The sequence below is a fragment of the Chrysochloris asiatica genome, unplaced genomic scaffold (genome assembly GCF_000296735.1).
Source record: "Chrysochloris asiatica unplaced genomic scaffold, ChrAsi1.0 scaffold00030, whole genome shotgun sequence".
Classification (NCBI taxonomy): Eukaryota; Metazoa; Chordata; class Mammalia; order Afrosoricida; family Chrysochloridae; genus Chrysochloris; species Chrysochloris asiatica.
The window spans coordinates 970,157-994,393 of NW_006408548.1; the positions used below are offsets into that span (position 1 = coordinate 970,157).

At 42.9% G+C, this 24,237-nt stretch overlaps 1 protein-coding gene and 1 pseudogene across 2 annotated transcripts in view; both read left to right on the forward strand.

Moving 5' to 3' along the window:
- SRGAP3 (SLIT-ROBO Rho GTPase activating protein 3) overlaps positions 1–24,237 on the forward strand; it is a 413,130-nt gene that overhangs the window by 169,980 nt on the left and 218,913 nt on the right. For both annotated transcript variants that reach the window (XM_006851564.1, XM_006851573.1), the window contains exon 2: positions 22,729–22,921. In XM_006851564.1, the coding sequence (XP_006851628.1) occupies positions 22,729–22,921 (193 nt within the window). The remainder of the gene's footprint in view (positions 1–22,728; positions 22,922–24,237) is intronic.
- LOC102841043 lies at positions 21,245–22,118 on the forward strand (annotated as a pseudogene).

Consider the following 24,237-nt stretch of genomic DNA (forward strand, 5'->3'; position numbering starts at 1 on the left):
GCGTCACCCTGCTTTAGGTTTGAGTTCAGTAGGGCCAGCTTTAGCTTAAGTGGTATTTACTGGGAAGGTTTTCCGGAGTCATAGCTGGAGGCTTACAGATGGTTTTTGTTTGGCAGATCCAGCATTAGAATTTTTTAAAAAGTGAATTTGATGTTAATGCTAGGGAGATGCAAATCAAAACCACAGTGAGCTATTACTTCATCCCCACTAGGATGGCTATTGTAGGATCGATCCCTGGTGGCACAGCAGTTAAAGATGGGAACTGGAGGTTCGATGGTTTGAATCTAACATTTGCTGTGTAGGAGAAAAATTACAGCCTTGTAAAGATTACAGCCTTGGAAACCCTCTAGGGCAGGTCTAGTCTGTCCTGTAGGGTGACAATGAGTTGGAATCCACTTGAAGGCTGTGAATAAACCCCTAGGGAAGGTGCTACCCTACTAGGAGTCAACCATGACACTTCCAGAGCCAACTGATATTGAATATTTAAAATTATTTTACTGTTCTTCCTCTCCCCTCTCCATATTAGGGAAGTAATACCTACTGTCTAGAAGATTTGGAAAATACTAAAAATCACAGCGCTTAGTACAGGTGCTTGTAAACTACAGTCCATGGGTCAAATCCAGCCCATCTCCTGCTTTTGTAAATAAGGTTTTACTGGAATCCAGACTTGTCTGTGGATTGTCTGTTGCTACTTTTGTGCTGCAAGAGTAGAGTTGAGTAGTTATCAGAAACTACATGGCCTGCAAAATCTAGAATATTCATTGTCTGGTGCTATCCACAAAGGGTTTGATTACACCTGGCTTAGCTCAGTAAACTAGTATTAACTGATGAAATGAATAAAGCACACCCAGGTGGAAAAATAATACCTAGAGAGAACTTTGATGAACACTTTGGTATATACTCTTCAGTGTTTTGTTTTGTTTTTTTCTGTGTAGCTAGAAGTAGATATACTTATAATCACATGTTGGGAGGACCAAATCATATGCCCTACTTTTGTAACCTACTTTTGTCATTTAACAGTGTACAAGCACCATGGGGACTTTCCCAGGTCATTAGGCATTCTTATAGGGCATGATTTTAAAACTGCACAGCATTTATTACGTGCATGTGCCAAGATTATTGAACCAATCCACCATTACTGGGTAGTTAGTTATACTGTGTTCTGACTTTGGTAAACAGCATTCTGATAAATATACTTCCATATATATTTGTGTGTGTGTGTGTGTGTATGTGTGTGTGTGTGTGTACGCCACTGACCCTGGAAGGAGAATTACCTCATTTTGCTAATTATTTTTTCACCTGTGTGTGCCTCATTCTCCCATTACATTGTGGGGGATGTGTGAAAGGATGTCCACTCCTTTCTACTGGTCCAGCTCCTTCAAGGCCCAACTTAGCTCTCTTCCCCGAGGTCTCCGCTGCCTCCTTCAACACCCTGACCCTCCCTCTCTGGTCATCTAATTTTTTGCACCATTTACTGTTTACATCATCCTCCAGATTCTTTAGTGCTTTCAAAGTGGTATAATGTGCCGTGTCTTTGTTTCTATTGCTGTTGTAACAAATGACCACAAACTTGATGGCTTAACATGACACACATTTATTCTCCTATAGTTGTAGAGGATCAGAAGCCCAAAGTCACCATGAGTAAGCTGAAATCAGGGCATCAGCAGGCTAGATTCTCTCCCAAGGTTTGGGGGAGAATGCTTCCATTTCTGGGCCATTCCTTGACTGGTGGCCATAGTACTCTAACTTGCCTTCATGGACATATGGCTTTTTCCTATTCTATGCCAAATCTCCTTCTTCCTCGCTCTTATGAAGATGCTTGCAGTTGTATTTAGGGTCTACCTAGAAATCCAGGAGAGTCTCCCCATTTCAAGATCCTTAACTTCATTTGCAAAGTTCCTTTTTATGATACAAAGTACACTTACAGATTCCAGGGATTAGGGGGTTGTTTTTCATCTTATCACAAACATCATTTCATTTGATGGGTTAATATACTCATCTAAACACATTTAGATGTGTTTAGATGAGTATATTAGGAACCAGCTTGGCACTGTGCCTTTCATAACAGGGCAAAAAGAACTTGTACATAAAGAACTGTGCACTGGTCAGCCAGCTGGGAGATACAGGTTCTGATGCTACAGTGGAGTTTGGCTCTCTGTTCCTAGTTTCCCCTTTTGTGAATAACGGATTGGAAAAGTCACTGGTTCCTGAAGTGAGGGACAAAAACCGTGAATGTGTATGTGTGTGATTCAGTGGTAGAATTCTCACCTTCCATGTGGGAACTTTGGGTTCAATTGATTCCCTTCCAATGCACCTTAAGTGTAGCTACCCCTAATTGTCAGTGGAAGCTTAACTTGTTATGATGCTGAACAGGTTTCCACAGAGCTTCCAGACTAAGACAGAGTAGGAAGAAAAGTCTTCTGATCTATTCAAATTTCAGCCAACAAAACCCCTATGGATCACAAGAGTCTGGTCCCATTCTGCATTGGGTCTATATGAGTCAAAGGCAGCTCTCTAGCAGTGACCAACAACAGATAAAATGATGGTTTTAGATGGTTCACAGAGAAAGAACTAAATAACAATGACTTTCTAATCTTCCTTCAGCCCTTCTGATTACCTCAAGGCATGGGTGGGGAAACTTTTTTCTGTCAAAAGTTATAACATCACTTGCAGGCCATACAAAATTATTAACTTAAAAATTAGCCTGTTATATTTAGTCAAACATTTCATTAACTCACCCCTAGTATGATTGTCCTAGAGTAGTGGTTATGAATCGGGTTGTGAACCTCAAGGTTGGCTGTTCGAAACTACCAGCTGCTCAACGGGAGAAAGATGAGGCTTTCTGCTCCCGTAAAGATTTGCAGCCTTGGAAACCCTGTGCAGGCTCACTATGAGTCAGAACCAACTCCACAGTACTTAATAACAACAACAGTATGATTGTCCTGGTATGGCACTGTGGCTTAATGCACTGGATTGCAAAGTTGGTTTGAACTGCAAGGCCGGCGGTTCAAGCTAACCAGCCACTCCTTGGCATACCTATACAGGTTGCTATAGGACAGAATTGACTTGACGGTACTTAAAAACAAACATATGATTGTGGCACTATAGGAAAAACACTCGACCGCAAGGTCAGTTTGAACCACAAGATTGGTGGTTCAAACTCACCATTCACTCCTTGGAAACCCTATACCGGATTGCTATGAGTTAGAACCAACTCAAAGGCACTTAACAACAACAACAACAATGTGATAATTCAAAACCGACTGCAACCATACATTGACAGAGAGCTTTCAAAGGCCCAAGCTGGATTCAGAAGAGGATGTGAAATGAAGACTATCATTGCTGACGTCAGATGGATCTTGGCGGAAAGCAGTGACTACCAGAACAATGTTTACCTGTGTTTTGTTGACTACACAAAGGCTTTTGATTATGTGGATGATGACATGCTTTGGACAGCATTGCCGAGAATGAGCATTCCAGAACACTTAAGTGTGCTCATGAGGACCTGTACGTATACGAAGAGGCCTTGTTTGAATAGAACAAGGAAACACCAAATGGTTTAAAATTAGGAAAGGTGCACTAGGATTGTATTCGTTCACCGAACTAATTCAATTTGTATGCTGAGGTAATAATCTGAGTAGCTGGGTCATATAAAGAAACACACGGAATCAGAATTGGAGGAAGACTCATTAGCAACCTGAGATATGCAGATGATACAACCTTGCTTGCTGAAAGTGAAGAGGTCTTAAAATACTTATTGATGGCTATCAAAGAACACAGCCTCCTTTATGGGTTGCACCTCAATGTAAAGAATACAAAAATCTTCATCACTGGACCAATAAATAACATCATGAGAAATGGAAAAAAGATTGAAGTTCTTAAAGACTTAATTTTGCTTGGATCAACCATAAACAATCAGGGAAGCAGCAGTCAAGAAATAAAACAACATATTGCATGACTTCTTTAAAGGGTGAAGAGCTAAGATGTTCGCTTGAGAACTGAGGTGTGCCTGACCCAAGCCATGATATTTTCATTCACCTCATATGCTTGTGAAAATTGTACAGTGAATAAGGAAGACCATAGAAGAATTGATGCATTCGAGTCATGGTGTTGGAGGAGACTATTAAAGGTACCATGGACTGCCAAAAGAACAAACCAATCTATATTAGAAGAAGTACAGCCAGAATACTCCTTGGAAGACAGGATGGCCAGACTTCATTTGTCATCCTTTGGATATATTATCAGGAGGGAACAGTAGTTTCTGGAGAAGGAAATTATGTTTGTTAAAGTGGATAGTCATGGAAAAAGAGGAAGAACCCCAACGAGCTGGATAGACATAGTAACAGCAGCAATAGGTTCAAACTTAGCAATGATTGTGAGGTTGATTAGGACCAGGCAGTGTTTCAGTCTGTTGTGCATAGGGTTGTTTTGAGTCCGTACAGACTCGATGGCACCTAACAACAACAACAACATGATGGCTGGAACTGTGATTGCCTCGTCAGGCCAGATCAAATGATTTCTCTTTGTGGCGCTGTAGGATAAGCACTGGACTAAAAGGTCAGTTTGAACCACAAGGTCAGTGGTTTGAACCACAAGGTCAGTGGTTCGAACTCACCAGCTGCTCCTTGGAAACCCTATACAGGGTTGTTATGAGTTGGAACTGACTAAATGGCACTTAGCAACTATAACATATGACCTGTGGCCCCGATGTTCCTAACCCCTGCCTTAAGGGAAAAGCAAAAGTTTGATACTAGTATGTTTTCAGCACTTTTTCTAGTATGTGATAAACTTCTTTTATCAAAATGAAAGCAGGCCCAGAGAAGTAGTGACACCAGAGATGAAGGCAGAGATGAGGACATGGAGAGACAGAGCAGCTAAGGACTCTAGACTCATGGAAAGAGAAAGGCTGTGTGCTGGTGGCCAGGAGACAGGCTTGCAGAATGTGCCCTTTGGTTGTTTAAATGATTATATATTCCTGCATGTTTTTGTGAACAACCCTCCCCCACCCAAAAAAAAACCACCCAAAAAACAGAGGGAGGGAATAGAAACAAATACTTTTGAATGATGATGCACGGAGGGGATTGTAATCATTGCAATGAAATGATGGTGTAAAACCAATGTTCTCCCATGTAAACTATCACTCAATTCACAATAAAAACAAAAAGAAAAACCAAAAAAATCAAAGAAAGCAGGCTACAGAACAAGGTAGAATTTCATAACAATATTTTGGGTTCTTGGTATTTATTTTCACAGTTACCTTCTACTAATGATGTGTGAGTCAGATTTTCCTGTTTGTGGTGGTGGTAGTATAAAACATCCCATGAGGTGACTAGAAGAAATATGTTAAGTAAATATAGGGTGGGTGGCTTCTAGAGAGGACATATTGTGAAGATGGTGCTGAAGTTTGGTAAACACTTAGATGTTTTCTGTCTTCTGTCTTCACTCTGGAAGGAGGACAGGGTTGAAGACACATCCTTATTCAGAGGACTCAGCTGGAAATTTAGCATTAATGAATTCTATGTCTTCACTTTTAAATGCATCTGATCCTTCAGGGACCATGCAGCAAACCATGAATATTACTTTTGTGTTGAAATTGATAACAGGAGGGAGGTAGGGCCTCATTCTAATCTTTCTTTTCATTTCACTGCACGTTTGGAAGGCATGGAGGCAATTTCTGCCTGACTTCATGGGAGAGAAAGACTAGTGTTTGGACATGCTATGGGATGTTATGGGAAAAGTCCTTTTTCCTACTTAACTCTCCCCTTGTTCTATTCAAATCACTGTACCAAAATGAATTCGTTGATGTTCAGCCATTTCAAGAGATAGTATATGGTCAAGAACAGATGGTATTAAAGGAAGAAGTCCAAACTGCACTGAAGGCATTAGTACAAACAAGGCTCCAGGAATTTATAAAATACCAATTGAGATGTTTCAACAAACGGGTGCAACACTGGAAGTGCTCATTCATCTATGACAAGAAATTTGGGAGAAAGCTATCTGGCCAACCAACTGGAAGAGATATTTGTGCCCCTTCCAAAGACAGGTGATACAACAGAGTGTGGAAATTATTAAACATCATTAATATCACAGGCAAGCACAATTTTGCTGAGGATAATTTTTAAAAAGGTTGCAGGTTATCGGGAAGCTGCCAAAAATTTAAGTCAGATTCAGAAGAGGACATGGCACAAGGATTATCATTGATGATGCCACCAGATGACTCTTGGCTGGAAGCGGAGAATGCCAGAAAGATGTTTACTTGTGTTTCATTAACTATGTAAAGGCATTTGACTGTGTGGATTGTGAAAATGGAAATTCAAGAACACTTCATGTACTCATGTGAAATCTGTACATACACCATGAGGCAGTCATTTGAATCGAACAAGGGGATAGTGTATCGTTTAAAACTGGAAAATGTTTGTGTCAGGGTTCTATCATTTCACCATACTTAATCAGTCTGTATGCTGAGCAAATAATCCTAGAAACTAGAATATATGAAGAAGAACGCAGCATCAGGATTGGAGGAAGACTCATGAACAGTTTGCAATGTACAGATTTGCAAAGAGGACATGAAGCACTTACTGATCAAGATCAAAGACTACAGGCTTCAGTATGGATTGTTGTTAAGTACTGTGGAGTCGGTTCCAACTCACAGTGACCCTGCACAGTGTTTCCGAGGCTGCAAATCTCTATGGGTGCAGAAAGTCTATCTTTCTCCTGCAGAACAGCTGGTAGTTTCGAGCTGCCGATCTTGAGGTTAGCAGCCCAATTTGTAACCACTACGCTACCAAAGCTCCTTTCAAGGATGTATGTTGTTGTTGTTGTTAAGTGCCGTCAAGTCGATTTCGACCCATAGTGACCCTGTGTAAGGTTTTCTGAGGTGCAGCTGGTGAGCTTGAACCACTGATCTTGCAGTTCCAATGGCTTTGCAGTCTGGTGCATTAACCCACAGCGCCACAGCAAGGATGTACAGTGAATGCTAATTCCCAAGTGTTATTTTTCCTCTAATATAAAGGAAACATTTCCTGGTTGACAGCATCATCATCAAATAACTACCCACCTCCCCCCCACCCTTTTTTTTTTTTTCTTTCAAAACACTAGCCTATATATTGTTCTTTCTTTGGGGGAGAGGGAGTGGTGGTGTGAAGTGGAGGGGGAGTACCAGTCATTTACCCAGCTTCTTCTCAGTATCGCTCTTCCGTACCCCCAGCTCCTGAATCTGGAAACCAATATATTTTGCTTCAAGGAAGCCTTAGGAATTTATGTGCTTTGATCTTCTGGGCTAAACCTAGTCTTCCCTAAATAATTTTGAGATAGCTAAGTGTAGTGGTTACGAATCGTGCTGTGAACCTCAAGGTCAGCAGCTCGAAACTACCAGCGGCTCAGTGGGAGAAAGATGAGGCTTTCTGCTCCCATAAAGATTTACAGCCTCGGAAACCCTGTGCAGCAGGGTCGCTATGGGTCGGAACCGAATCGATAGTACTTAACAACAACAACAAAGAGTATAAAGATTTGACTACATATGGTAAGCCCTAGGAAATATTTCTGGCAAGTGAACAAGACCTGGAGTCAGAAACTCTTAAATTTCTTTAATGGTTAGATGAACTTAGACTAGTCAATTCACCTCTCCCATGCCCTGGTCTCCTCATTTGCAGAATGGGATAACAGAAGTTGCTACCTCCCATGGCTGTAGTGCATATTGTTTAACCAGACAATTAATGAAAAACACTCAGCTCCATAAATGTATGTTATTATTCTGTCCATTTTGGAGATGGGAAAGTCAAGGCCTAGAAAGATTAATGTATTTGCTGAAGTCATACAGCTCTGGTGTGTGAGGTTTCAGGTCAGGCTCTGAACTTTGGAAGTCTGATCCCAGATCCAAGTCTTCCCACTGCATTCCATTTTTCAAGGTTGTGGGGGTAGGGGGTGGGCAGGAGGAGATTGGAGAAACCATACCCAGAGCAGAGAGTTGTCACCAGCAGCATTTAAACCAGGGCAGTTTACGGTGGATTTGGAGTCAGGTATACCAAAGTTTGCAAGCTGACAAGAGTTCGAATCCTGTGATCCAGGTGGGTTCTTCCTCTTCTCTTGGTTCTGTTTCCTCATCTGTAAAATGATTCCATACCCATCCCCTCCCTGCCACGCCCTCTTCTGAGGTCAGAAGACAATGATGGGTATGAGTGGGACTTGATAAAGGTTAATAAAGGACAGACTGCTGGCATCCAGAGGAGTTTAATGTCAAGCAGAAACAGTCCCCCACCCCACCCCACCCCACCCCATCCACCGCCAAATGAAGCAGACGGGGCGGCAGAAAGCAACCCCCAAAGGGACCCGCCAAGGGGCTGCTTGCAGACGTGGGGGATGGGGGACGCTACACAGTTTGTAGGGCACCGCAGAGCTAGGCTGTGTCTGGTGAGGGGTTGCTAGAGAAAGGGCGCCTGTAGTCGCTGCGTCTGGCCTTGCAGCTGGTGTCCTGTGGCTTGGCTCTGAGCCAGCACTCTCGGGGTGCCATGGGAGCCCCCACGAAAAGTCGCCCCTTTATTCGCAGGAACTTGGGAGAAAGGGTGGGGATGGGGAGCCCCTATTAGTGCCTCCGGAATCTTTTGCACAGGGGCCTAGAGGAGGAGTGAAAGATGGGCTAAGGCTTGTGGAAGGGTTGGGAGGACTGGGAAAGAAAAGGAAAACCAGGACAGAGAATCCAGGGTGAAGGTGGTGGGGTAATATAACCCTCCAGGTGGGGCTATGGACCTCGGGCACGAGGTGGAGTTTGGGAATTGCCTGGCTCACTGCTCAGTGTGACCAGTGCTCACTGTACAAGGCCACAGAAGCAGGGATGACTCATTTCTGCCATTTATTGCGTACCTACTATGCGCCTATGTGCCAGGTGCGCACGCTGTCCTTCACCCTTTTGAAGGCATTCACCTTTTACAGAGGCATAAACAGGTTCAGAGAAGTGGAGTTCCCCAAAGTAGAGAAAGCTAGTTGGGAAGCCAGGGCTGGCTGTCCCCAGAGCCTATAAGTGTATGCCCTTCCCTTCTGCTCTGCCACTGCTAGGACCTCTCTGCCTTTTGTCTCTGATGTCCCTACTGTGTTAGTGTTCTACCCTTTACTTCTAGTCTGATCCTTGCACAACCCTACAGGCTCAGAGTAGTTAACCCGATTACAGATTAGAGAACCTAGTATGCTTATTCACATTGAGTACATGGCAGAGACAGCATTCAGCCTTGTGGCCATGTCCAAGCGTCCAAGCTCAGCTCTACCTGGTTCACCTCCGGCCAGTGTGCCTCACGCACAGCTGTCACCTGCCTGTCAGTGGGGGCGTGTGTGTTGCTATGATGTTGACAGGTTTCAGCAGAGCCACCAGACTAAGAAAGGCCTGGAGAATGACTTCTGAAAGTCAACCAATGACCAGCAGAGGGATCACAAGGGTCTGTTCTAGGACTAGTCATGGGGATGGCACATGATGGGCAGTGTTTGTTCTGTTGATCATGGAGTCACCAAGAGTTACACTGTGTAGGGTTTCCGAGGAGTGACTGGAGGGTTTGAACCTCTGACTTTGTGGCTCAAAATTGTTATCATCACCACCACCTTAAGAAAGCACTGAGTCCCAAGGAGATGATAAAACTTGCTCAAAGTTGTCCAGCTGAACATATGCAGGGCCAGGATTTGAACCCCAGTTTCACCCCAGAGCCTGCTACACTGTTCTACAAAGCTTGGTGTAGACCTGAGATCAAGGTCAGAGATGAACTGGCATGGATGCAGTGAATGGCAGCCAGGACCAGGCCCTCTGCACAGGGTAGGCACCCAGGTGACAGCTGGGTGCAGGGTGGGGACAGAATCCCTGAGAAAGAGGTGATGGGACTCCTAGTGGAAGTACCCTGACCTGGGCATCAGTTGGCATTGGTTCCTATCTGATTCTTCCTCTGGGTTTGGGCCCTGTTTCTGCTATGTGCTATATGAGCCTGAGAAAAATAGCCCCTTCTCTGCGACTCTCAGTTGCTTCATCTGACAGCAGCTCAGAAGATGTTGTGATAATCTGACAGGACTGAGCATGAATGTGATGAAGCAATGTACAGTTCATCTGCCTTTCATTCAACCAAACAAAACCAGTTGCCATGGAGTTGACTCTGACTCATGGCAACTCCATGTGTGACACAGTAGAGCTGTGCTCTGTAGGCTGGTTTATTGGTGGTAGGTTGCCAGGCTTTTCTTCTGAGGTGCCTCTGGGTGGACTTGAACCTCCAACCTCTCTGTTAGCGTCCTAGTACATTCACCCAGAATTTTCAATGGGAAGGGTTTAACAGCTGCCTCTATAGAGTTGTTGTTGTTGGTGCTGTGTGCTGTAAAATTGGTTCTAACTCATAGCGACCCTGTGTAGTGTTCCTGAGGAGCAGCTGGTGGGTTTGAACTGCCCACCTTGCATTATCTGCATTATCCTGTAGCACCACAAAAACTCACTTGATAGAGATTTTCAGTATAAGTACAGACTGAGTGTGGGTTTTCATAACCGCAGAGGTGTTAGAAACTTACTGAATTCTCAGTGCGTGTCCTTGGATTAGAACTGGAGTGTGGCCTGTGTGGCTGCGTGTAAAGCAGCTCCGTGATAACCTTTGGCCCTCTCTTTCTAATCCAGGAGAGCCATCTGCAGGCTCTGGCAGAGGCCTCTGAGATAAGTTGGCATTCCTAACTGGTCAGACGTGGTGACTGGAACTGCAGAGTTTGCATCAGATTTCTGGAGTTGTTTTCTTTCTTTCCTTTTCAATTATGGAAAATTTCAAACATTACAGAAGTCGAGAGAATTGTGTAACAATCCCCTTCCCCATACACAGCACTAGAATTAAGCTTTAAGAATTAACTCAAGGTCAGTCTTATTTAGGTATAGCCCTAGCCACTTCCCTCCACAACCCTCCATTCACCAACATGTCTGCTTTTAAAGTAGTCCTTGTTGTTGTTGTCAAGTGCTGTCCAGTCGGTTCTGACCCATAGCGTCTTTGTATAGGGTTTCCAAGGAGTGACTGGTGAGCTTGAACTGCTGACCTTGCAGTTCAAACCAGCTTTGCAATTCAGTGCCACGCCAGGACTCCAAAATAGTCCTTATGACCCTACATTCTGCTAGGGTTATACGTGAGAATACTTTCAGGAGAGGGCAATTTAGCAATCTCAAAATATAAATGCAAATGCTTATAATATTTAAGTTCCACTTCTAAGAATTTGTCATTAAGATATTACTTCCCAGGTTCAAAATGAAGCTTGAATATGGTTATTTATTCCAGCCTTGTAGATGATAGTAAAAGATTAGAAACAACCTAAATGTCTATCAAATGAGACTGCCTAAAAAAATTGATAGTGGAATTCCATAGTGCTGTGAAACGGAATGAAGAAGGTCTGTGTAGGACAGTAGGGATCAATCGCCACAGTGTATTAAGTGCTGTGGAGTCGGTTCTAACTCATAGTGACCCTGTATAGGGCTTCTGAAGAGCAGCTGGTGAGTTTGTGGTCCAGTTTGAAACTTGTGGTTCAAATCGACCTTGTGGCCCAGGGCCTATTGTACAGTGCCACTCCAGAATTTTCTCTCTCTCTCCATCTAGTCCAGGTGTGGCATTGTGGATTAATGCTCTAGACTGCAAAGTTGTTTGAACTGCAAGGTTGGCAGTTCAAACTCACCAGCTGCTATTTGGAAACCATATACAGGGTCTCTATGGGTCAGAACCGACTTGACAGCACTTAACAACAACAACACACACACACACACACACACACACAGAGGGGTCCTGGTGTGGTACCATAGGATAAGCATTTGATCTCAAGGAACCAACTTCACAGCACTTAACAACATTTATATGCTTATGTATATTCCTATCCACTGTCATCTGTCAGTTTCTCTTATTGTGGTGGCTTGCCTGTTACTATGATGCTGGAAATGATACCACCAGCATTTCAAATCCAGAAAGGACACCCTAGGGACAGGTTTCAGTGGAACTTCCACATTAAGACAGAGTAGAACCTGGCAATCTACTCTTGAAAAAATTGGCCAGTGAAAGTCCTATGAATAGCAGTAGAACATTGTCTGATATAGTGCCAGAAACTGAGCCCCTCAAGTTGGAAGACACTTAAAATACAACTGAGGAAGAGCTGCTTTTTCAAAGTAGAGTCATTGTTTATGATATGGATGGAACAAAGCTTTTGGGACCTTCATTTGCTGATGGAATGTGACTCAAAATGAAGAGAAAAACATCTATTGGAACATGGGATGTTGAAGTCTGAACCTAGGAAAATTGAAAGTTGTCAAAAATGAAATGGAATTCATACAGATCCATATCCTAGGCATTGTTGTTGTGTTGTTAAGAGCCATTGAATCAGTTCCAACCCAGTATACAGTTTCCATGGAGCGGTTGGTGGATATGAACCACCCATTTTGCAACTCAAACCAACCTTATGGTTGAGTAATTATCCTGCAGTGCTGCAGTAGGACTCCTAGGCATTAGTGAGTTGAAATGGACTGGTTTTGGCCATTTTGAATCAGACAATAATACGGTCTGCTTGGTCAGAAATGATAAATTGGAGACAAGTTGTGTTGCATTCATTGTCAAAAAGAACACTTCAAGATCAATTCTGTAGTACAATGCTATAATAGGATACTAGCCATATTCCTAAAAAGAAGCCAAATTAATGCAACTATTACTCTAATTTACTCTGTAACCACTAATGCCAACCAGGAGGAAATCAAAGATTGTTACCAACTTCGGTGTTCTGAAAATGCGTTGATAATTACTGGTGATTGGAATGCAAAAGCTAGACATGAAGAGAGACTGGTACCTGAAAAAGATGGTGTTGGTGACAGAAATGGCACAGGAGATACCATGATGGAATAAGACCAGTGACTTATGCATTGCAAATATCTTTTTTCAACAACATAAATGGTGGCTATACATGTGAACCCCACCAGATGAAATACATAGAAGACAATTGGACTACATCTGTGGAAAGAGATAATGGGGAAGCTCAATATCATTAGTCAGAACAAGGCCATTGGCCAACTGTGGAACAGACCATCTTCAAGTTGAAGCTGAAGAAAATTAAAGCAAGAGTATGAGAGCCACAGTTGTGACTCTGAGTAGATCTCACCTGAATTCAAAAACAGATCTGATGCATTGACAAATGCATCAGACCAATGACAAAAGGAAGTGTTGGAGGACATCATACATGAAGAAAGCAAAAGTACATTAAAAAGACAGGAAAATAAGAAAAGAACAAAATGGCTAGCAAAAGAGACCCTGAAACTTGCTCTTGAATGTAGAGTAGCTAAAATGAACAGAAAAACTGAACCGAAGATTTCCAAAGGGGTCTAGAGAAGACAAAGTATTGTAATGAAATATGCAAAGGACGGGAGTTAGAAAACCAAAAGGGAAGAATACCCTGGCATTTCTCAAGCTGAAAGAACTGAAGAAAAAATGTGAGCTTCTACTTGCAATATGGGCAAAATTTCGAATGCCGCAAGAAGCATCAAAAGAAGATGGAAATAATATGAAGAGTCACTGTACCAAAAAGATTTGGTCAACATTCAGCCATTGCTGGAGGTAGCATATGGTCAAGAATCAATGGTATTGAAGGAAGAAGTCCAAGCTGCATTGGAACCACTGGCAGAAAGCAAGTCTCCGGGAATTGACAAAATACCAATTAAGATATTTCAATAAACAGATGCAATACTGGAAGCATGCACGTATTTTTGCCAAGAAAGTTTCAAGACAGCAACTTGGCCAATGGATTGGAAAAGATCTGTCTTTGTGCCATTTGAAAGGTGATCCAACAGAATGCAGAGGTTATTGAACAATATCGTTAATATCACATGCAAGTACAATTTTGCTGAAGATAATGGGGGCAAAATGTAGCCATCATTGATAGGAAAATGCCAGAAATTGATGGATCTTGGTTGAAATTAGAGAATCCCAGAAAAATGTTTACTTGTGTTTTATTGACTCTGCAAAGGCTCCAACTGTGTCTGTCATAACAAATTATGGATAAGATTGTGAAGAAAGAGAATTCCAGAAAACTTAATTTTTGCTCATGGGGAACAAAGACCACAAGGCAGTTGTTGGACCAGAACAAGGGGATACTGTGTGGTTTAAAATTAGGAAAGGTATTCATCAGGGTTTTATCCTTCCAATGAATTTATTCAATCTGTATGCTGAGTAAATAATCTGAGAAGCTGGGCTATATGAAGCAGATGACACAACATTGTTTGCTGAAAGTGAAGAGGACTTGAAGTACTTACTAATGAAGATCAAAGACAGTATGGATTTCACCTCAACATAAAGAAAACAAAAATCCTCACAATTGAACCAATAGGCAATATTATGTAAACAGAAAAAAATTGAAGTTGTCAAGGATTTCATTACTTAGGTCCATAATTAATGCAGTCAATAATGAATGCATAATTAAAGCAGTGCAAGACATATTGCATTGAGCAAAACTGCTGCAAAATATCTCTTTCAGGTATTATAAAGCTAGGATGCTACTTTGAGGAATAAGGTGCACTTGAACCAAGCCATGGTATTTTCAATGGTCTCATATGCTTGTGAAAGCTGGAGAATGAATAACAAAAACCCAAAGAATTGATGTACTTGAATCAAGATGTTGGTGAAGAACATTGAATATACTATTGACTTCTCGAAGAACAAACAGATCTCTCCTGGAAGAAGCATACCCAGACTGCTCCTTAGAATTGAAAATGATAAGATGTCATCAAATATATTTTGAACATATTATCAGGACAGACCAATCCCTGGAGGAGAAGGACATCATACTTAGTAAAGGGCATCATACTTGGTAAGAGGGCTGTTGAAAAAGAGGAAGACCTTCAACAAGATGGATTGACTCAGTGCCTGCAACAATGGGCTCAAACAGAGCAAGGAATATGAGGATGGTGCGGGATGGGGCAGTTCTTTCTTCTGCACATGGGGGTCACTCTGAGTCGGAACCAACTCAACTGCACTACACAACAATATTCCTATATTTCCTGTTTTAAAATAGAATTCTTAACCGTGGATCTGAAGTCTTACCCTTCTGTCTCTGCTTGGAGACAAGATTGTGAGGGTTGTGGGGAATATGGAGGATCCTTGTTCCCCCATAAGGTAGGTCACCTGGGTATCACCATGAGAAGTAGCATTGGAGCAGGCAGGTTTTGGTGTGACTCTTGATTACAGACTCCTGGTGTGGCGCTGTAGGATCAGCACTGGAATGCAGACCATAATGTTGGCAGTTCGAACCGACCATGAATGCAGTGCCATTCCTCTTGAATTTGTAATTTCCAGGAGTCCTGGTGTGGCTCTGTGGGTTAATGCACTGGACTGCAAAGTTGGTTTAAACTGCAAGGGTGGCAGTTCAAGCTCACCAGCTGCTCCTCAGAAACCGTATACAGGGTCACTATAAGTCGCAACCAACTCAACAGCACTTAACAAGAAGAACAACAGCAACAAACTAAATGATTGTCAGATTCTAGATGGCCATTACCAGTCCATTTTAGCCCATTAATGCCTAGGATATCGATGTTTATGCATTCCATTTCATTTTTGACAACTTCTAATATTCCTAGATTCATACTTTGTACATTCCATATTCTGATTATTAATGGACATTTACAACTGTTTCTCTTCATTTTGAGTTGTATCTCATAGAAAAATGAAGGTCCCAAAAGCTTTACTCCATTTGCGTCATCACAATCAACTCTACTTTGAGGAGTTAGGTAGGTCTTCCTTAGTCATATTTGGAGTGCCTTCCAACCTGAGGGGCTCATCTTCCAGCACTAAAGCTGACTATATTCTGGTGCTCTTCATCATGTTTCAATAGCCAATATTCTCGTGTTATCTGACAGTGTTCCACTGCTATTCATAAGGTTTTTAGTGACTAAATATTCTAAAATAGTCCATCCTTCTCCATCCTAGTTTGTCTTAGTCTGGAAGCTCAGCTGAAACCTGTCCACCATGGGTGACCCTGCTGGTATTTAAAATACCTGTGGCACACCTTCTAGAACCACAGCCACATGCAAGCTACCACCGTACTACAGACTGACACGCAAGTGGTGGAATACCAAATATATACTCCCCCAGTTGCATAGTCCTGGTGTGGTGCTCTGGGCTAATGCTTCAGACTGCAAAATCATTTGAACTGCAAGGTCAGTCGTTCAAGCTCACCAGCCGCTCCTTGGAAACCCTATGGGTCGCTATATGTCGGAATCGACTCCATGGCACTTAACAACAACAATTGCAGAATGGAATCGAAAGTGTGACTTGCAAGGTCAGCAGTTCAAACTCAACAGCTGCTCCTCAGAAACCCTATACAGGGTTGCTATGAGTCAGAACTGACTTGACAGCACTTAACAACAATGCCATCTTGTTTACAGAGGAATAGGAGCATCATGGGAGATGGTATGCAGGCTGTTGATCCTTGGGCTTTGAATGTCCTAGGAACTTGGACTCAGCTCTGAGCAATGGGGAGCCATGGAGACTTTTGATCAAGAATGACACGGTGACAGCTGTGCTTCGGTGACCCGGCAATTAGTTCTGCCCCTTCTCTGGACCTCATGAGCCTGTCTGTAAACCCAGGAGCCTGTGCTAGGTGATTAAGGAGGTCATCTTCAGCGCTCAGCTCCTAAGATCAAAGCCTCTTACCCTGCCTACCCCGGCCCCCTTTTCTTTTTCTGCCAGTTAATGGTATGCAGTGGCCAGAACCATCATCTCCTTCAACCCCAGGGCAGGGCGATGAGGAGATAGCTCCTGAATGAAATCTGTGCCTTGGGAGCAATTCTGCTTGAAATGTCAAGGAGAAAAAAACAATCTGTGCTGGCTCCCAAGAGCAACTTGGAAGGGAGTTAGAACTAACAAGATGGGTAATCAAATTCATTCAGGGTTCCAGAGCCCCAGCAGGCTGGGTGAATGCTGCTGCTGCCAGGGCCAAGGTCGTTTCCAGCTAGAATGACTTGACAGCACCCTCAGAATGGCTAGAGATCCCACACATAGCCCCTCGTGAGTGATGTGAGCTGGTTGTGTGAATTAGGGGCAGAGTCAGAGGCTAACCTATGGAAAATAGCACCTATTGCAATTCGGTTTGACTTGCTGAATGATGTCTCACAGCTGAGGATGGAAACTGCTCACCAACACACACAGACATACACCCCCCCACACACACACACCTCAAGAGGCTCCCAGGGCACGTGCTATACTGCCACACCCTAGATCCATCTTTGACTAGGGCAAGTTTTTTGTTTTTTTTTTTTGTTTTTGCTTCTTCCAAATCTCTTGTCATCACAATGTGGTTTATGAGCTTTCCTCTAAAATCTGGGAACACTGGCTTCTGGTTGTGCCCCTGAATCTATTTATCTCTTTAGTTCACTGTCTCATTTCAAAAAGGATACCAGAGGTGGCATAGCATCCTACAACCAGGTTCATAAACAAAATGCAGGTCACATTCTATAATGGCCTGTCTAAAATAGTGTTTGGAAGCATTTTTGTCACCATCCAAGGGTTGGTTCCCTAATTCTGCTGTGTCCCAGTTATACGACCACAGGTTGCTTCCCTCTGAGCCTCTATCTTCTTATCTGTGGCGGAGAAGTGGGGGGTGAGGGAATACCAGCAGCACCTACCTTACAAGGGTAGCACACATGAGATCAATATCTAAGGAATGCAGCAAAGGGTCTGGAGAAAACTATGAGTTCTGTGAATGCTGGTAATTGTTATTATGGCTATTAGGAAGCATTTTTATAATTATGTGTTAATATGGTAGCACTTGATCTTGTAGGGGTGACAGTACCTCAGTCAAGTTCAATAAACAGGTCACATAGGTGTATTTGTGTAGCTGGCTGTAGTTCGTAGAACAGTGTGTGACCTTGGCTAAGTCCCTGATCAGGTTTTATAGATAACCTTGACTTCTTCATATGTAAAAACAAATAATAACAGTATCTAAGTTTGGTGTGTGTATGTGAGCATTAGTAATCATGACAGTTAATATACTTTGATTAAAGCACTTGGTACATTGTATCTACTATTCAGATGTTGCTATACTCATGGCCTACTTTGTACTGGGGAGATTCTAACCAAAGAGCTTAAATCACGTTTCAGGAAAGGTCAATGTGGAGTGCATACATGAAAGAGTTAAAACAAAAACAACGATGCAGACACAAAAGCAATGACAACAGCAACAAAACAGTATGATGCCATGTGAGATGAACTGTGAGCATGGGAACTCAGACGCAGGCTGGGGAGTCTAGGAGATGTGGTGCTTGGTGTGGCTCTACCACAATGGTTTTTCTAACAAGTTTTGCTTGCTTGAACTCTAAATGAACTTTAGGGCAACAATCTCTTCTGCCTCAGATATTTTAACTTGACACCTAAAATACTTCATTGTAAGTGTAAAGTAGTTACAAAAATATAGTCTCAGCCATATTATAAATATTGATATTTTAAAATAAAATTTTACTACTCTTTTACATGTGTCAAATGAAAACTAAATAACCTAGCATTTTAAGTTTTATAAATAATAGAAATATTAGTTCAATACAATAGAATGCACTGAACTTAAGTGTGCAGCTCATTTAGTTTTTTGTTTTTTTGGCATTTCTCAGGACCGTATATTTTATACTTTTTAAAACGTTTTATGGGGAGATCAGATATCATCATAATTTAGAAGCATATTTTGTACCTTTCCAAGCATCACTTATCTCATATTCTTTAGGCCTGAAACTATTTATATTCCAAGAGTTCTATGGCAAAAACTGTGTTTGCTGAGAAATTCTGTATCTTATCCACTCTGGTTATTGAATTTACAAGTTTGCAAGACATAAATGGTTTTTATTGTGGTAAACATGTATGTGACAAGACATTTACAATAGCAATGAGTTTAATGACATTAATTATGTTCATCATGTTACCCATCCCTCATCCTTATTCATTCCCAAATTATATTATCACAATTAAGAGAAGCTCAGTGTAGCTTGGTTAATTTTTACAATTGTACCTGGTAGGTACCCAGATGAAGGTGTGGAACACTTCCAAAATTACTTTTATTGATTACCCTATCATACTTCTTACCCAAAATAGTATTTAAATTTAAATGGATATCTAAAAAATTTCCTTTGATCTCAAACTCTTAAGTGTCTTTTTCTTTGGGACTGATTTTTCATTACAATCATCATTAATACATACTTCATCAAAATAACATCAATATTTTATACATTTGACATATAATTATTAAACAAAAAACATAAATTTGTAAGGGAAGTAATTCTCATAATGAGACAGATGAAGTGGCTGCTGGTCGTGCTTCACAAGCCTTCAGGTACATGAGACTCCCCAGGACCAATGCCGATTCTGACCCAGCGGTCTAAGATTCTGCATTGCCTACAACCTTCCAGGTGATGCTGTTGCTGCTGGTCCTAGGCTTACACTTGGAATAGCAAACGTTTATGAATGCTTGATGAAAGGAAGAGTCACCAGGTGGTGCAAATAGTTCATGAGCTTGGATGCTATAGAAAGTTTGGTGGTTTGAGTCCACCCAGAGACAACTTGGAAGAACAAATGGCCTAGCAGTCTAATTCCAAAAAATTACCTGAAAATCCTGTGGAGCACAGTTCTACTCTGACACATGGTGTTGGTGGTTTTATGCTGTGGAGTTTGTCCTGACTTATAGCGACCCTGTATAGGGTTTCTGTGGTGTAAATCTTTATAGGAGCAGAAAGCCTCATCTTTCTCCCGAAGGAGTGACAGGTAGATTCAAACTTCTGATTGTGCGGTTAGCAGCACTGCTGTAATCCACTCTAACACATTTTGTTCTTATGTGCCGTGGAGTTGGTTCCAACTCATAGTGACCCTGTACAGGGTTTCTGAGGCTGTAAATCTTTACGGGAGCAGAAAGTCTTGTCTTTCTACCGCAGAGCAGCTGGTAGTTTCAAACTGCTGACCTTGCGGTTCGCAGCCCAATTAGTAACCACTAAGCTAGGGTTGTCATAAATTGAAATCACCTCAACAGCAATTGGTTTGGTTTCTTTTAGTTGATTAAAGGAGGACTTGCTGCAAACACCAGCATTTAAAATTGCCCATCTTGCTTTTGGCACTCAGATATTTTGACCCTTGGGGGCACTGAACCCTCATTAGATTCTAGGTGAGTGAGAAGTTGGTCTTTCTTTTGTAAAGAGGGAGAGGGAACATTGCGAAGAGGAAGGTGAGAGAGGAAAGCAGTTGTGCACCTGGGCTCTGTGGCAGAGCACATTAGGATGCTGAGGGTCTGGACACTGGTTCTTTTATAACCCCCTGCCTGCACAGCCTTTGTGCAGTCTCCGGTACTCCAGAAGAGGTCTGCCCCAGTTTGAAGAATACAGCTTGGATACATGCTAAAGATGACATCAGCTGTCTTTAAAGACAGGTGCACATTTGTGCAGGGGGGACCAGCACTGTACGGAGTGGTTTGAATAGTTTGGAGAAGCCACTGGAGGAATCCTGAGGAACAAAGTTTGGTACTAGATGGTGGAAGGCTTTGAGGTCCATGGAAGTGTGGTTGTGATCTGGTGCTGTTGAGTAATGTGCCCCATGTAATCGAATAGAACTTCCCACAGGATTGTCTACATTGTCATCTTTTATGGGAGTGGGCTTCCAGACTTCTCTCATGGAGCTAGTGGGTAGGTTCAAACCACCAACCTTTCCATTAGCAGCTGAGTGCTTACATGGTGCATCACCAGGGCCTTTCCCCAAGTAGATTTCTTATATAGTCCTGGCATTAAATTGCTGGAACACAAGATAGAAAGGTATGCCCTCTTAGCTCTCCCTGGGGCTGACTATATCAGGAAAAAGTCTTTCTTTTACATCTCACACAACCCTTTCCTTTCTGTTGACAAAGTACAAGTGATAAAAGACTCCCTAGATTGAATGTTACAACATTTTTGTTTTCATTGTATTCATTTCCTAGGTCTCAGGAAGGCATATGGTCTTATATAGTTATATGAAACTTTTTCAACTTAAGTTCATTTCAGTAAGAAAATAGAATCAATTTTTGAGATGAAATAATAATGCTGGTGGTTAACATGCTCAGCTGCTAACTAAAAGGCACCGTGGGAGAAAGGCTTGGTGGGGTTCTGTATTCGCAGCTGTGCTGAAGTCACCGAGTCATGGTGCGGGCCAGACTGAGAAGATGATGCTCCTGGGAGACGAATGTTCAAGTACAGGGGCTTGGTCTGCAAAGGCAAGAAAAGCAAAAGACAAAAATGGCTAAATTTGTGATCTGTCCGGCCATCACCGCCGACTGCTGTCATTTCCTGCGGCCGATCAAGGAACTGTCTAAATATGAATCCATTGAAGAGCGAGTAATACCAACTAAGAAAGATTTGCTCGAAGACAGTTTTGAAGAGCAACTTTTCCACCACTGTCTGTCTGTGGAAGTGCCCAAGGAACACAGGACTCCAGAAGGACACAGCATGGTTGGTTTGTTGTTGTTGTTATGTGCCATCGAGTCGGTTCCGACCCATAGCAACCCTGTATAGGGTTTCCGAGGGTGTAAATCTTTATGGGAGTAGAAAGCCTCATCTTTCTCCCGCGGTGCAGCTGGTAGTTTCGAACCGCTGACCTTAAGGTTCGCAGCCCGATTCGTAACCACTACGCTACCAGAGCTCCTTTAGCCATGTATTATTTTACATATGGAGTTCTGGTGTGGTGCTGGGGGCTAATGTGTCAGATTGCAAAGTCGTTTGAATTGCAAGATTGGCGATTCAAGCTCACCAGCTGCCCCTTAGGAACCCTATACAGCAGGGTCGTTATGGGTCAGAATCGACTTGACGGCACTTAACAACAATAACAACAATTTTACGTATGACCCAGGTATTGGCAAGCCATTGTATCTTGAGGATTTTTTTGTGATGAGTGATTATAGAGGCTTTGGCATAGGATCAGAAGTTCTGAAGAATCTTAGCCAGGTGTCTACGAAATGTTGCTACAGCAGCATGCACTTCTTGGTGCCAAAATGGAATGACCCATCTTACCAACTTCTGCAAGAGAAGGGTGCTTCTGATCTATCCAGCGAAGAAAGACAGAGACTTCAAGATCGACAAGGAGTGTTTGCTAAGGATGGCAGCAGAGAAGTAAAGCATGCCAGTGTAGACAATGACAAGTTTAAATAAACTCTCAACTTCCCTTGCTTTCCATCTTGTTTGTAGCTTTATTACCAGTGGCAGTGCTGCATGTTTGAAAGGCAGTCTATTTGAAATGGTCATTTTGTGTGCAGTTCGGAGTCAGAGTTTTCCTTGAACATCTTCTGATATACAACAAAGGTGGCGTGATGTTTATATATGAAAAATATATAACTTCATTCTTGCGAGTCAAAAAAAAAAAGAAAAAAGTCTTGCAAATCTAGTTCTGAAAAATCAGTCACTGAAAAGCCTGTGGAGTATAGTTCTACTCTGACACCCATAGGGTTGCAAGGGTTGATACTGATTCAATGACAACTTTTTTTTTTTAATGTGAATATGGCAAAAAGGGTGGAAACACTGGGTTAGACTGTATGGCAGAAGCGGACTTGTGCCAAGTCTTTGAGCTCAGATCCCTTCTCTAATTAGACTCAGAGAGACTCTGGGAGATAATGCGTGGTGGCAGCGTGAATTGCAGTGCAGGCCTGAGGCCATGGGTCAGTTGGGGAGGTCCCACTGCTGTCTGCATCACCAGCCTAATGCTCTCCCCCACTTGCCTTTGCCCACAGAGATCCGCACCCAGCTGGTGGAGCAGTTCAAATGCCTGGAGCAACAATCCGAGTCAAGGCTGCAGCTGCTGCAGGATCTTCAGGAGTTTTTCCGACGGAAAGCTGAGATTGAGCTCGAGTACTCCCGCAGCCTGGAGAAGCTGGCTGAGCGCTTCTCCTCCAAAATCCGCAGTTCCCGGGAGCACCAGTTCAAGTGAGATGGGCTGAGGTCTGGGGAGAAGGGAGGCAAAGGCCAGTGGGTGGGCAGTTAGTGGCAGACAGCAAGAAGGCAAAGGCTCATTGGAGGTAGGTGGCTGGGCCTTTAAGGCCCTGGAGGTGCAAGCCTCAGTCTTCCACATATGTAAAACGGAGACAGAAATAGTTTCTATGCCCAAGGTTCCTTGAGGGAATAAGTGAGTAATCTAAGGAACATGCTGTGGTGCTGTGGGTTAATGCGTCAGACTGCGAAGTTGTTTGAACTGCAAGGTTGGTAGTTCAAGCTCACCATCTGATCCTTGGAAACCCTATACAGGGTCGCTATGGGTCGGAATCGACTCAACGGCAGTTAACAACAACAACAACAAGGAACATGCTCAGTAAATTGTTGTTATTATGTTACTAAGCCCCAGGCACTGAGCTAAGGCTCCCTTTGTGCCCAGATGAGGCATCCCACCTCCTTTCAGGACCCCCTGCCATCGATTAAGAAACCAAATTCCTAACTTACTGCCACTGAGTTAGCTCTGAGTCACAGTGACCCTGTGTAGAGTTTCTGAGACTGTAAATCTTTATAGGAGCAAAAAGCTGCATCTTTCTGCCATGCAGCAGCTGGTGGGTTTGAACTATTGAACTTGCAGTTATCCAGTGCTTATCCTACAGCACGACCAAGGCTCCTTTATTTAACTCACAGTCAACCCTGAGTAGGGCTTCCAAGACAGTAAGTCTTTATGGGAGTAGACAACCTCACCTTTCTCCGCCGGTAGCTGGTGGTTTTGAACTGCTAAACTTGCAGCTCAGTGTCTAACCCACTGTGCCATCAGGGCTCTCTCATGTCAGGACATCCTGACCTGATTCAGTTCTCTTTCACCTTGGGGACCAATCAGTCTACTTCCAAAGGCCTTCAGCACAATTGCCTTAGAAATTCTTCCTCATGAAACTGATGCTCCATGCATTCTTCTTCCTCATTCATCCAGCACCCAGTTTCTCTGCCTTGTTCCATCCCATAGAAGCAATGCACACATCTTCCCCAGTCCTAATTTCTCACACCCTAGGCTCTGCTGCCTCGTCCACTTGCTCCTTATACACGAGCCAGCTCACACTGTTTCTAGGTCTGACACCACGGGTCCAACACTCTGCAGAAGGTAGGAGGTAGCAGACCGTGAGTGGACTGTGTTCCCCATGCAGGACTCACTTCTACAGATCATCTTACCTAGCACAATCTTCCTCAGCCTTCTTTCCTGGGTTTTCCTTTCCTCCTTCCAGTGATTGACCCCAAATGAACCTTAACTCCAGGGGACCTGTGATCACTTCATC